This window comes from Chanodichthys erythropterus, chromosome 18 (assembly GCF_024489055.1).
Source record: "Chanodichthys erythropterus isolate Z2021 chromosome 18, ASM2448905v1, whole genome shotgun sequence".
Lineage (NCBI taxonomy): Eukaryota > Metazoa > Chordata > Actinopteri > Cypriniformes > Xenocyprididae > Chanodichthys > Chanodichthys erythropterus.
The window spans coordinates 37,053,460-37,065,566 of record NC_090238.1 but is presented as its reverse complement, the minus strand read 5'-3'; the positions used below and the strand labels follow the sequence as shown (position 1 = coordinate 37,065,566).

At 36.2% G+C, this 12,107-nt stretch overlaps 1 protein-coding gene across 1 annotated transcript; it reads right to left on the bottom strand.

Moving 5' to 3' along the window:
- Positions 1-600: 600 nt before the first annotated feature.
- Positions 601-11,576, bottom strand: tmx4 (thioredoxin-related transmembrane protein 4). Its single transcript, XM_067367499.1, has 8 exons — positions 11,383-11,576; positions 10,807-10,922; positions 7,459-7,504; positions 7,191-7,319; positions 7,042-7,087; positions 4,853-4,954; positions 4,338-4,401; positions 601-2,482 (listed from the first exon to the last, which is right to left on the bottom strand). The coding sequence occupies exons 1-8, from the start codon at positions 11,574-11,576 to the stop codon at positions 2,241-2,243; spliced, it is 939 nt and encodes a 312-aa protein (XP_067223600.1). The 3' UTR covers positions 601-2,240.
- Between the last annotated feature and the right edge of the window lie 531 nt (positions 11,577-12,107).

Genomic DNA, 12,107 nt, shown 5'->3' with positions numbered 1-12,107 from the left:
GGAGATTCTTCTGAGGGGAAGTGCATGTCTAAAAGTGTTAATTGGGCTACTTTTAAGTTGTTGCCACGGGTTGATTTACACCCCAGTACGTACGATTTCGGTGCTTCAACACCCCCAAAACACACCCCAGATGTACAAATTCAGTGGAGAATTCAGCTACCCGATGGAGAAAATTGCATTGGGCTGTTTTTGGGCTACTTTTGTTGCACAGACCTGGAAACCCTGAGTTAAACGCAGCCATTGATTACTGCAAACCTTAGTAAATCGCATAGCATTATTGATTTAAATACTACATTTTGCATCTCTAACTCCAACAAATGCATATGCAATAAGGTCAGGTGCAAAAATAACTGTCCAATCCTTTAAATTGCTCATTTTTCCACTGTGTGTTTTTAATGTCAAAATAGGGTTAACGTTGGCATAAGCTTTTGTAAATCTGGGCCTTAATGTTTAAATCTTGTGGTGATACTTTCAACACTGTATTTAATGATTATCCCAATGCAGTTTCTTGGCCAATAATGTCAGTTTTAAGGGGATTAAATGCAACTTTTTTTCTTTTTTTTTTTGCAAGACATCAAGTCAATAATATCAAGTCAAAATTTTTAATGAACACATACAACCAGCAGTTAAACACATTACACAATATGAACAATATAACAATCTGTCACACCATACAATGAAATTGACAAGATGATCAGCATAGGATAAACAACACAGAAACATTTTTTAACAGATGTGCTGGTGTGTTTCTGTGCTGGTTACCACTTACAAAAATCACCAATATGCATTTTGCTACACAGATTTAAACAGTCTGTCAATAGTATAAAAAATGAAAGGCAATTGACCGTCGAGCCGCCAATTTTAATACCAAAGACATCGTCAATGTTTTATTGTGCAAATTATCAATTTCATTTGCAATTACTGGGAATACATTACAAATCTACACTGTACAAAACAACGTCTTCTTACCATTGAGAAATACTTATCCTGAGACCTGGTGCGCAAAACATCCTTCTGATGATCTCGTGTGTTTATGTAACGATGATTACGGACAGATTGTGCTGCTCAACACTATATGCATCATGTGTGGATGAATGCAATAGTGCAAAAATACCCTTCATGTTTACCATGCTTTAAGATCCTTTCCTTCTGAAAACAGTCAGGATTGTAAATGCAGGAATTCAGTTGTGGCACAGGAATGTGAAACGTGAAAGCGTTCATTACAGCAAATATAGAATAATTAAGGAATCGTGGTAAAACAACAGTGTAATGGATGAGTCATTAAACCTGATAAGAACATGTTCTTCATATTTCACTCTAAAATAATAATTAAAATATATATTTATAAGATAAATAAGATGTTTTGCATTTTCGTGACAATTATGCATCTCTCCCAATATATTAATATCAATAATTTTCATTATTGTAATGCATCAGTACAATTTAGTTTAGAGTTCTGTAATTCTCAATTTTCATTACTGTAAAAAATACTTTACAGGATACTGCAGAAAATATATAGAGAAGCACAAATATAAAATGAGTTATACAACTTATACTAAACTATTATTAAAATCAGCATAAAGGCAGTACAACAAATACTACCGTTATGTGCGTAATCATCGTGTCAAAAACATTAATAACATTTTTTTCTTTTGATTTTGAGGTGAAATATGAGCCAGATATTTCTTGACAGACTTTGAGAGATTCATCCAAATACATCGTAAACGTTTTTTTTTTAGCGTAACTTCAGCATTAAAATGATTCATATTTTTGGTGTTTATAGAAAATATAAAATCTTAAAGGGATAGTTCACCCAAAAATGAAAATTGAAAGTTGTTCCAAACCTGTATAAATGTCTTTCTTCCGCTGAACACAAAAGAAATATATTTAAAAAAATGTTTGTAACCAAATTGTCAATGGTCCCCATTGACTTCCATAGTATTTTTTTCCCCAAATGATGAGAGAATTTTCATTTTTTTGCCATCTATCCCTTTAAAGAAGGTCTGTGAATGTTTGGCAACTTTGAGCATAACTTCAAGCAACTAGTCTTAAAAACGTAAATGTATTAAATTGCAGCGTGAAGCAGGTAAATGTGAGGAAGGCAACACATGGGCAAACCGTGTTCTGCACGACGAATGGCGCAGAAATCAGCCAATAGCTGGCTTTGCATTGCATATCCTACAGCTATGGCAGCTTCCTCTTGTATTTGGTGGCAACTGCAATCCGTTGACCTGGGCGCATTAGGTTCCCTCTGCGGTGTTCTGCTCCTGTGGTCTGCGTTTCCTCACTGAGCTCTCTGCTGCCCCCTCTGACGCCGGCTGCTCACTGCCACTAGCTGCTCCGTCTGTCAGCGGCCCTTCCTCTTCAGTCGATTCGTCACCGGACACTCTCTCACTCTCGTTGTCCAGGTCAGACGCGCGTTTCTCCTCCGTCAGTATGTCCTCCACCTCTTCCTCTGACACTTCCTCTTTCACTATCACAACTGCAGAGGTACAAAGAGTGAAATTACTCATTATATTAGGGAAGGTTCAATAACAACTCTTGACTTCGACTAAGTAAAGTTGTACTTACAAGTAGAGCTGGGCGTTACTATTGGATATGCACAATATATTTACAATTATTTCAATCTGTTCATCAGTTCAAAGTGTCAATTTCAGTCGATTCAAAACCACTCTAATGCTGACTGAAATCTTTTCTGTGCATTAAAAACAAAAATCACGTTCAAAGTCTAGTGTGACCGCGGTCTGAGTCCAAAATTTTTTTCATATTCGTCATCCTAAAAATTAGTCATGGACAGAAAACTTGTGCACTTGAGTCTGATGCGTATTAATCCGTTGTGAAAAATTCAAAAAACAATACAAAATGTATGCAGAGCAGAGGATGATTGTTGTCCTCGCTCTTCTTAAAAAGAGAAAAAGAGAGAAAATATTGGGTCCATCCAATCCTGTTTTCCAAGCTGTTCTGCCATAATCTGTCTTTATATTCTGTGTCTTTGTATTCCTCACTCTGTTTGTCATACAGTGCTTGTGCTCCCTAATGGCACCCTAAACACTTGTGGTCTTTCTACAAGTCCGCACTTTCATGATATAAAGCCACTTTGACTGTCGGGAAGAAATCTGCTGCGGAGCTCGCTTCAAAAGTGTGCAAGTGTGCATATCGACCCCAAAGGGGGCGCTCTCTTCTGAAACCTAAAATTGACAAATGGGACACTCTATGATCTTGTAGGGTAAGTGTATATGAAGTGTGCCATTTGGGACAGGGCCGAAGTGGATCAACTTGTCAGATGCCATCCATTCTGTTCGCTTTTATGGTGGCTCTGAATTGTCAAAAAAAACTCTCAAATTGCTTGCCATGGATGCAGAAAATGCAGAAAATTGAACCAAAACCAAAGGAAGTTATGGAAACAGTGTGTAAACGTGATTGACACAATGTGAGGTCGTATTTATTTTTTAACGTGTGAAAATTTCAGATGAGAAACCTTAAGGACCTTAAGTCTTGTTTTCTGAAAAAATTATAAAACTTAAGTGACTTTTCCCTTAAAAGAAGGTCAGAAAAAAAAGATTTTCCTTTTAAATTATGCTCATTTTTCTGATGCCATTGGCAAATATTTTTCTTTCTTTAGGCTTCAATTCCTTTATTTATTTTTCTTCAGAAAAGAAGACTTAATATCTTGTGTATTTAAATAAATTCTTAAACTTCTTAAATAAATGTATCTTAGGGTTATTAAAGTTGCCAGCGTTTTTGATCATTTTCACAAAAATTTCATGGGCTTCAGAATATTTTGACGTATTAATATGTGAACATGCAATATCAAAAGAAAGAACAGAGATCTGCTTTTAAACAACAACAAAAACTGTTTCCTTTTAGCTTCATGCATTCATTTTTTTAACACTTGAATGGGGGTTTTCTAAGTTTATTCTAAGTTTCCTAAAAAAAATAATAAAAAAGCAATGCTTTTATTGCTTGTTTCTGCTCATTGTTTGCCTGTTTTGATCCAGAGATTCTGTTCTCTTTCAGAAGATGTGTAATAGCGCCCCCTACCGTGTAACAGTGAAAACATGGAAAGCTGGAAAATTCCGTAAGTGGCAGGGAAAGAGTTAACATTGCCACATTCAATAACGTGCTAAAACTAGTCAGAGTTGTCATGATTGAACTAATGTATACTAATAGGACCTTACTGTTGTGATACCAAAAATAGCATGCAATATACAATAATGAAACAGCAGAATGCTACACTCTGATATCTGTAAACATAAGAAATTACAGCATCTGTAAAAACATTTTACAATTAATTAAAACTAAAAAGTGTAGTACAAAGAAAGTGTTTCTAATCTCACCTGTTTTGTCTTCTCTGTGCTTTGGTCTGGATGGCCAAATGCAGTCAGCGATCAGAACCAGCATCTGATTGAGATATTTATTATTAGACCGAGTGATTATTTCAAACCCACCAGTGGAAGTTCACTTTTGAAAGTTTGATCCACTACATGCGAGCAGAGAACCACCCACTGTATCCTCAGAAGAGCCACAGAATCGACCAGCGTTACACAACGCACCGTTGTATAATGTAGGAACATCTTTATTTCAAAATGCATTATATAATTCCTTCTGCAGCAAGTCATCATGCATCGTGCGATCTGCTTCATAGAGCGCTCGCATTCGATGAAGTCAAGTGCACTTTGTTGGGTCCCTTCGGTAAATGGTCTTTTTAGATCAGTACTGCGGATGGTCCGTTTGCAGGAAGATTTATGCATGAGATACTTTCATGCAAAGAGTAAAGCTTATCACTCTATGCTTTGAACATGAATAATACATCAACCTATCTAAACTGTGAAAATTATGTTTTTAAACTTACCAGGCCGAGAATCAGTCCCATAAAGAGTGTGATGATGGCAAATATCACATAAGAACCCCAGGAAGGAATACTGAGAGTGTTCGTCAGGTACGTGTGGATTTGCTGTAAAAACCGAAAAAACAAGGATATATCCAATATACTTAAAAGACAGGTTTCAATTCAGTGAATGAAAGCATAAAGCTCCAAAAAGGACATGAAATTATCAGTAACGTACAACTTTTGATTTCAATTATGTATTGGTAAATTATCAATAAATGCTTCAAGAAGTATTTTTCATTGTTACGCTGCAAAAAAATTATGTTCTTAGTATTTTTGCCTTTTTTTTCCTAGTACAAATATCTAAGCAGACGCTTGACACGGTTTTTATTTATTGCCTTTTTTTGTATCATCATAAATTAGGTCGAAAGCTTATAAACTCAGAATTCATCCTGTGAAAACCGTTTTGAAATTGGACATTGTTTTACCGTGGAAACAGTACTGTAATTCCTTTAGCGGGCTCCTCCCCCTAGTGGGCGTTGTCATGTTTCATATTACAAAAATTATTTTGATTACAAAACTTTTCTTATCTTGACAAAACACGAATTGTCAAAGGTCTGAATCTCAAGCTTCCATATTTGGTGTCTGTTTTGTGATAGAAGTGATATTTGGACAGAAATTTGCATCAAATAAATTTCAGTGTAATGTGGGGTCACCTGGTGGCTGTTTGTGGTACAACGCCTAAACAAAATCTCATGGGAACTTTAATTTTTGTGATATCAACTTGGAACACAACTTGGTTAGACATATGGCTTTACGGAAGAGGATTAGGGCTAAGCAATAATAAAAAAATAAAACCATCTCGAGATTAAAGTTGTTAAATTTCGAGAAAAAAGTCAAAATAAAATGTTGAGAATAAACATTAAATTACGAGAAAAATGTCGTTAAATTACGAGAACAAATTCGTTAAATTACGAGAAAAAACTTGTTAAATTTTAAGAAAAAAGCAGAGATAAAATGTGGAGAATAAAGTCATTAAATTACGAGAAAAAAGTCATTAAATTACGAGAACAAATTCGTTAAATTATGAGAAAAATGTTGTTCAATTTCGAGAAAAAAAGTCGAGATAAAATGTTGAGAAAAGTCATTAAATTATAAGAATAAAGTCATTAAATTGTGAGAAGTCGTAAATTACGAGAAAAAAAGTCGTTAAATTACAAGAACAAATTTGTTAAATCATGAGAAAAATGTTGTTAAATTTCGAGTAAAAAGTCGAGATAAAATGTTGAGAATAAAGTCATTAAATTATAAAAATAAAGTCATTAAATTACGAGAAAAAGTCATTAAATTACGAGAACATAATAATAATTTAATTTAATGACTTTTTTCTCATAATTTAATGACTTTATTCTCAACATTTTATCTCAACTTTTTTCTCGAAATTTAATGAGTTTTTTTCTTGTAATTTAACGAGTTTATTCTCACCATTTTATCTCTCCTTTTTTCTCGAAATTTAACAACTTTAATCTCGAGATGGTTTTATTTTTTTTATTATTGCTTGGCCCTAATCCTCTTCCGTATGGCTTTGATTTCATATCAGTTTTAGAGAAAAAATAATTTTGTAAAATATATATTTTATATAATACATTATTCATGTCTATGCAAAAAATTGGGGGTTAAATCAAGATATGTTTATTGAGAGCAAAATGACTGATATTGATACAGATTATTATTATATTAAGCCTTGTTTTCAAAAAAAAAAAAAAAAGATCAAAATGAAGTGAAATTTTGCTTAAAACAAGAAAAAATATCTGCCAGTTGAGTCAGAAAAAATAATCTTGCTTTCCCTTTGAATTAAAGTTTATTATTCTGATCCCATTGGCAGATGATTTTCTTATTTTAAGCATAAACAAGTAATTTTTTGATAATGTACTTATGCATTTTATTGCGAGTACCAGGAGCTTGCAGAGAGAGCCCGCCCATGCTCTCTTCTGATTGGCTGTGACTTTTGATTGACTTTATCGTGTCTGGTGTGGACAGAAAAATTGTTTGTCGCTGAAATCGCATCGTGTCTGGTTAGGACACAGTATATGGACTACTCTGATATTTTTCATCCTTTTTGGATCAGTATGAACATCATAATTGTTCAGAATGAGTAAATGATCACAATTTTAAAAACAAAACTACAGAACAAACTGCAAAATGTTTCTTACTCTGATCCACACCGAGAGGCGAAACAGATTAGCCATCCCTGACATCCTGTAAAAGAATACAATTATTTTACGCTTACAAAATGTACATGTGAGATTTTTAATGAAGCAAACACATCAGCACTTTTGCAGACAGGAAAGGTTTTATTTACAGAAGAGAAGATGGCGACTTCCATCCTGGCACCGGCTCAACCAGCGCCCACTTTTGGTCCACAACATAAGCTTGGATATCCTCAATAGTCCGTGATGAAACGTATTTGCGGAAATTTCCATCTTTAGCGCTGTGGGTTAGATGGGTTTATACTTTGAATTACACAATGAACTTTTTTAATGGAAAAGAAAAGGAACCTGAAAGAAGATTTTAAACGAGTTTTGTCAGAACACCTGAGGGAATGTAAATTCAGCCATCTGAGGACTTACTGAAAAATAGTCGGCAGTGTTGTAACCAGAAACCTCCCACTCAGACCTGCAGAACAAAAGAAGAGAGGACGGAAATATTGATGCAGAGAGAAGAGCGAGTACATCCTATACTGGGCAAAAGAATCCCTTCGGCATGGGAAGGCAGTATACGGTCTATAGCGGAGCTGTAATACGAGTACAGCCTGACAGCTTCCTGACAGAGACACACAGTAAAAGGCGTTTTCTCCCCGGCAGCTGAGATTTACAAGAGAGACGCCATTCAGAAGAACAAGACAACACCAGCATTAGTAGCTTTGGTTGCTTTTAAAATATAATTAGTGTTTAAAGGGAATTGGGTCTGGATATAATGGTATTAAAAGAGGACCTATTATGCTTTTTTACATCCTCCTTTAGTGTGTAATGTTGATGTTTGAGCATGAAAGCGTCGCTCCAGCGGGAGTTCATCTCTATATCAGTGTCAGTGTTTCTGAACTCTCTGAAACGCCTCTGTTGTAGTCTTGAGTTTTCTTCTGGGAACGAACACGTCACAATATTCCTCATTTAAATGATTCATACACAGAATGTATGAATTATTTAATTTACGGGGCCTGGTTTAGTTAGTTGAAACTGCCGGTTATGGTCAGGGGCGGCACATTTCCCAAACACCAATCACAACACACTGCTCCAGCCGACCAATCAGAGCACACTGTGCTGCTCAGAAGGCGGGGCTTCATAGAGACAGGAACTAAACAGATGCTGCGTCCCAATTCACCTACTTCTACTATGCCTTAAAACTATGTACTCTTTCTGTGAACGAAAAGTACATACTTTTGAGTGTGCAGCAAAAGAGTAGGGACATACTATTACGTCATACAATCGCGTCTTTTCTCTCTGTCACATCCTGTCACGATAAACTGGCCTGCCAATCATCTTACATCCTCCACATTTCATTTAGTTAATTTCCTACCGTATCGGAGAGAAATGCAGCACGTTGATCTGCAGTCGCGGGTCTTTCATGTGGAGAACTCTCCTCATATTAATGCATAATGATGCATTTAAAAGTTAATGGTCAATCAGATCTTTTTAAAAGTCCACATTGGTATTGCAGATGAAATATAACATGGATAACATTAGATAAATATTTTCTATCAGTCAAACCTCTCACCGTCGGTCGCGCATATCAGCCATGTTTTGTAGTTTTTAACACTTTTTACTCGTGTTTGTAGTTCTGAACTGAATCCTCGTCCAACGCGCAATGGGTTGTGGGCAACATTAGCCTTCATAGTGTGCACGGATCCACACTCCGAAAATCTACCGGAAATAGTAGACCATCCGGGGACTTTTGGCATACTCTTTTCAACATACCATGCTTTGGGACACACTTCTTTTAATCTCACATACTATTTAGGATGGATAGTATGGACATTGGGAGAGTGTTACTGACAGACTGGGAAGAGAGGAGCTGCAACTATGAATCTTCACTGGTCTCACGATTCAATTCAATTTGATTACATTTATCTTGTCAACGATTCGATTTGATTCCACAATGCGTTGCATCCTAAATTTTAAATATTACTGCACATGGCTGACTGCATTTGCATCGATGAATACAAGCAGTCAGATAGATGAACTTCCTTTTTATCTTACTCCAAGTAAGCACACTTCCTGAATGTAGCAAACATCAAACAAAACTTCTGAAAAAGTCTGAACACAGCAGATGAAAGAAGCATTTAGAACTAATAAACGCTAGTAAATTCTAAAGTGCAGGAAACTGTCAAATAGTGTACTTAAATTACAAAAACGCTCACACACACTTGCACGTACACGCTCTCTCTCACATGCTGTAAAGGTTAAAATAGTATTGAAGGCCAAAAGAGCAAACAGCGCGTGAATTTTAACGTCAAAAACACATAAAATACATTATAACGTGTTGATTTTTCCATGCGCAAACAACACGTATGTAATGTGTGAAATACACATTTTGTGTTGTTGATGTGGTTAAAATTTTTTGGCCTTCGATAAAATAGTGGGTGCATTTTTTTTTTTTACTCGCTTTTGTGTTTCGCCTCCCTCCACCATTTTATGTCAGTAGCTTATAATCGATTATGGTCTATTACTGCGTCGATGCAGAATCGTCCATGTCGATGCGAAGCATCGTAGAAATGATTCATATCAACACCCCTATGCTTTAGCTGCAGTCTGTACGTTTTGCCTCTTTGTCGCCATCTTTGTTTGAAACCTGCAATTGCAGTTATTTGCGGAATTATCATCTTTTCTCAGCGCGAGTGAATCTAATGTTTGCTGTCAGTCATCGGTGTGGATACTGAACTTCAGAATCACAGATTGTAGTTTTGGAAGAATGACCAAAATAAGAATTTTTACTGTAAAATATCATCTGAACAAGTAAGTAACATTTCTGCCACTTTTGTTCTGACCAACTGAGGGAAAAAAAGCATTATTTTTTGACTACGGGTGAATCTCTATCACTGATGATTGTCATTTGAACCATTCTGGATTACAATCCGCCATCAAAATGATAAGTTTAATTATTACATAATGAGAAAAGGCTATAAATGCCATATAACTACTAGCTGGGACTCCTTCTTTATGTAAACAGACGTAATGTAATAACGCAAAGACGTACTGCTGCATGCTCGAATTTCCCACGGAAACCTACCAGTGCCGATTTTATTATAGAACATTATTACAAGCTTACTGTCGTGAATCGGGCTAAGGTAGTTTTGAACACTGGCTGGTTATGTACTTGCACAAAAATTGATTTTGGATCAAAAAAAGTTACGGACTGCAGCTTTAAGTGATGATGCACACAACAAACATGGCTGAAAATAACCGCAGTAGGAATTAAATTTAGTGACATCCTGTTATAACAGTCATCATGTTAAAAGCCCAACTCAAGTCCCGCTGTAGTAGAGTTAATTTGAGCCACATGACAGCTCTTAAAGAGAGTCTGTGAAGAGCTCTGTGTGTTCAAAGAATCCAGCAGTGTTCCTGCTCAAACGCCAGACACGCTGCAGTTGATCAAACCGTACGAGGCGTTCACACTGTTGATAGTGTCACACGCTCATGATTACACTATATTCAACAGCTCAACCTGTTTTACAGCATTAGCTTCACTGTTTAAGTCTTTTGTTTTAACTCTACTGTTGCATAATGTGAAGAGGAGTTCCAAAAAAATTTTAATTCCGTGGATTAGCCAATATATATGCATTACATGGTTATTATATAATATATGTAAAGCAGTAAAATAAATGCATTGGGATATATTTTGTTTGCATGACATAAAATTGTCCATGCTATTTTTTATTTTCATTCTTCCCCCAAGACACCGAGACAGACAGATAGTCAAACCTGGCTGTTGTGTAACATCAACCCTGCCCACTGATATGCCCAGACTTTCACTTTGTCTTCCTAGATTCTCCCAGTCTGCTTGTAAATGTTGGCACGCCGGACACCAAGGTGCATAACTGTAATAAAACACATGAAACAATTCATTTACATGGATGCATGCATGCATGCATGCATAAATAATATACGATTTATTTTTAACTCCCTGCATGCTGTGTGTAAATGTGGGCGTGACCCTAATGATGAGATCATATTCACCATAAGCCAGTATAAACACAATAACATCCACAATATGTGTGCATATAGATGCGTAATGCATAACATGAAGATTTGGAACGATTTGCATATATTACTGCAGCAAAAAAGAGAGATGTTTATAAACACTTCCGGTTGCAACTCGGCACATCCTTCACTGCATAACAAACACATGAACAGAATAAACGGATACATTGTTGCAGAGCGTTATAGAATCCCGCGCTGCTGATCTGATCAACGCATCTCAATCATTCACAGTAGCAGCTCACGGATCAGATGAGATCACACACACACACACACACACACACACATACATATACTCACAATTTGATCATCCACTCGCCCTGCAGGATGAGCGTCCAGTTCGCATCGGCCACCGTCAGCACGTTATTAACCTCCGTCTGAGCGTTTACACGACACACGAGCAGCAGAAATACAGCAGAGATCCAACATGAACTTCTGCCATATTTCTGCATGTCCGCTCGTGTCAGTCCCGCCATATTGCTGCAGGAGCACATGATTCAACAGAAGCAGGAAATACAGCAGCAGCGCTTAAAGCTGAACTCGACAGATGTGCATTAGCACCTCTGCAGAAACACACAAGCCTATATACACTATTACACATTCACCTTTATGTTATTGATAAATAATAATTCAATTGAAATAATTTACTATAACAATAATAATAAAGAATAAATTAAATGCATTTATTATTAGAATATTACTGCATTACATTTTCTTAGTCCCCCTGTAGTCAGTAATTTTATCCCTTAAAACTCATCTCAACATATTTAAAACTAATTTCTTCATGCCTTAAAATAGTGTGAATGTAACTACACCCGGCTCCACTCACGACGCCAGAGTTTTAAAGAGAAAATGCTCAGAAATGGTGATGAATTTGCACACAGTTTGTCTTAAAGCATATTAAAAACACCACATAGACATATAAACAACATTAAAAACTTGATTTTCACCACAGGGGGGATTTAAGATAAGAATAATAGGCAAGCATAAGGATTTGAGTGAGTTTGACAAGGGCTAAATTGTGA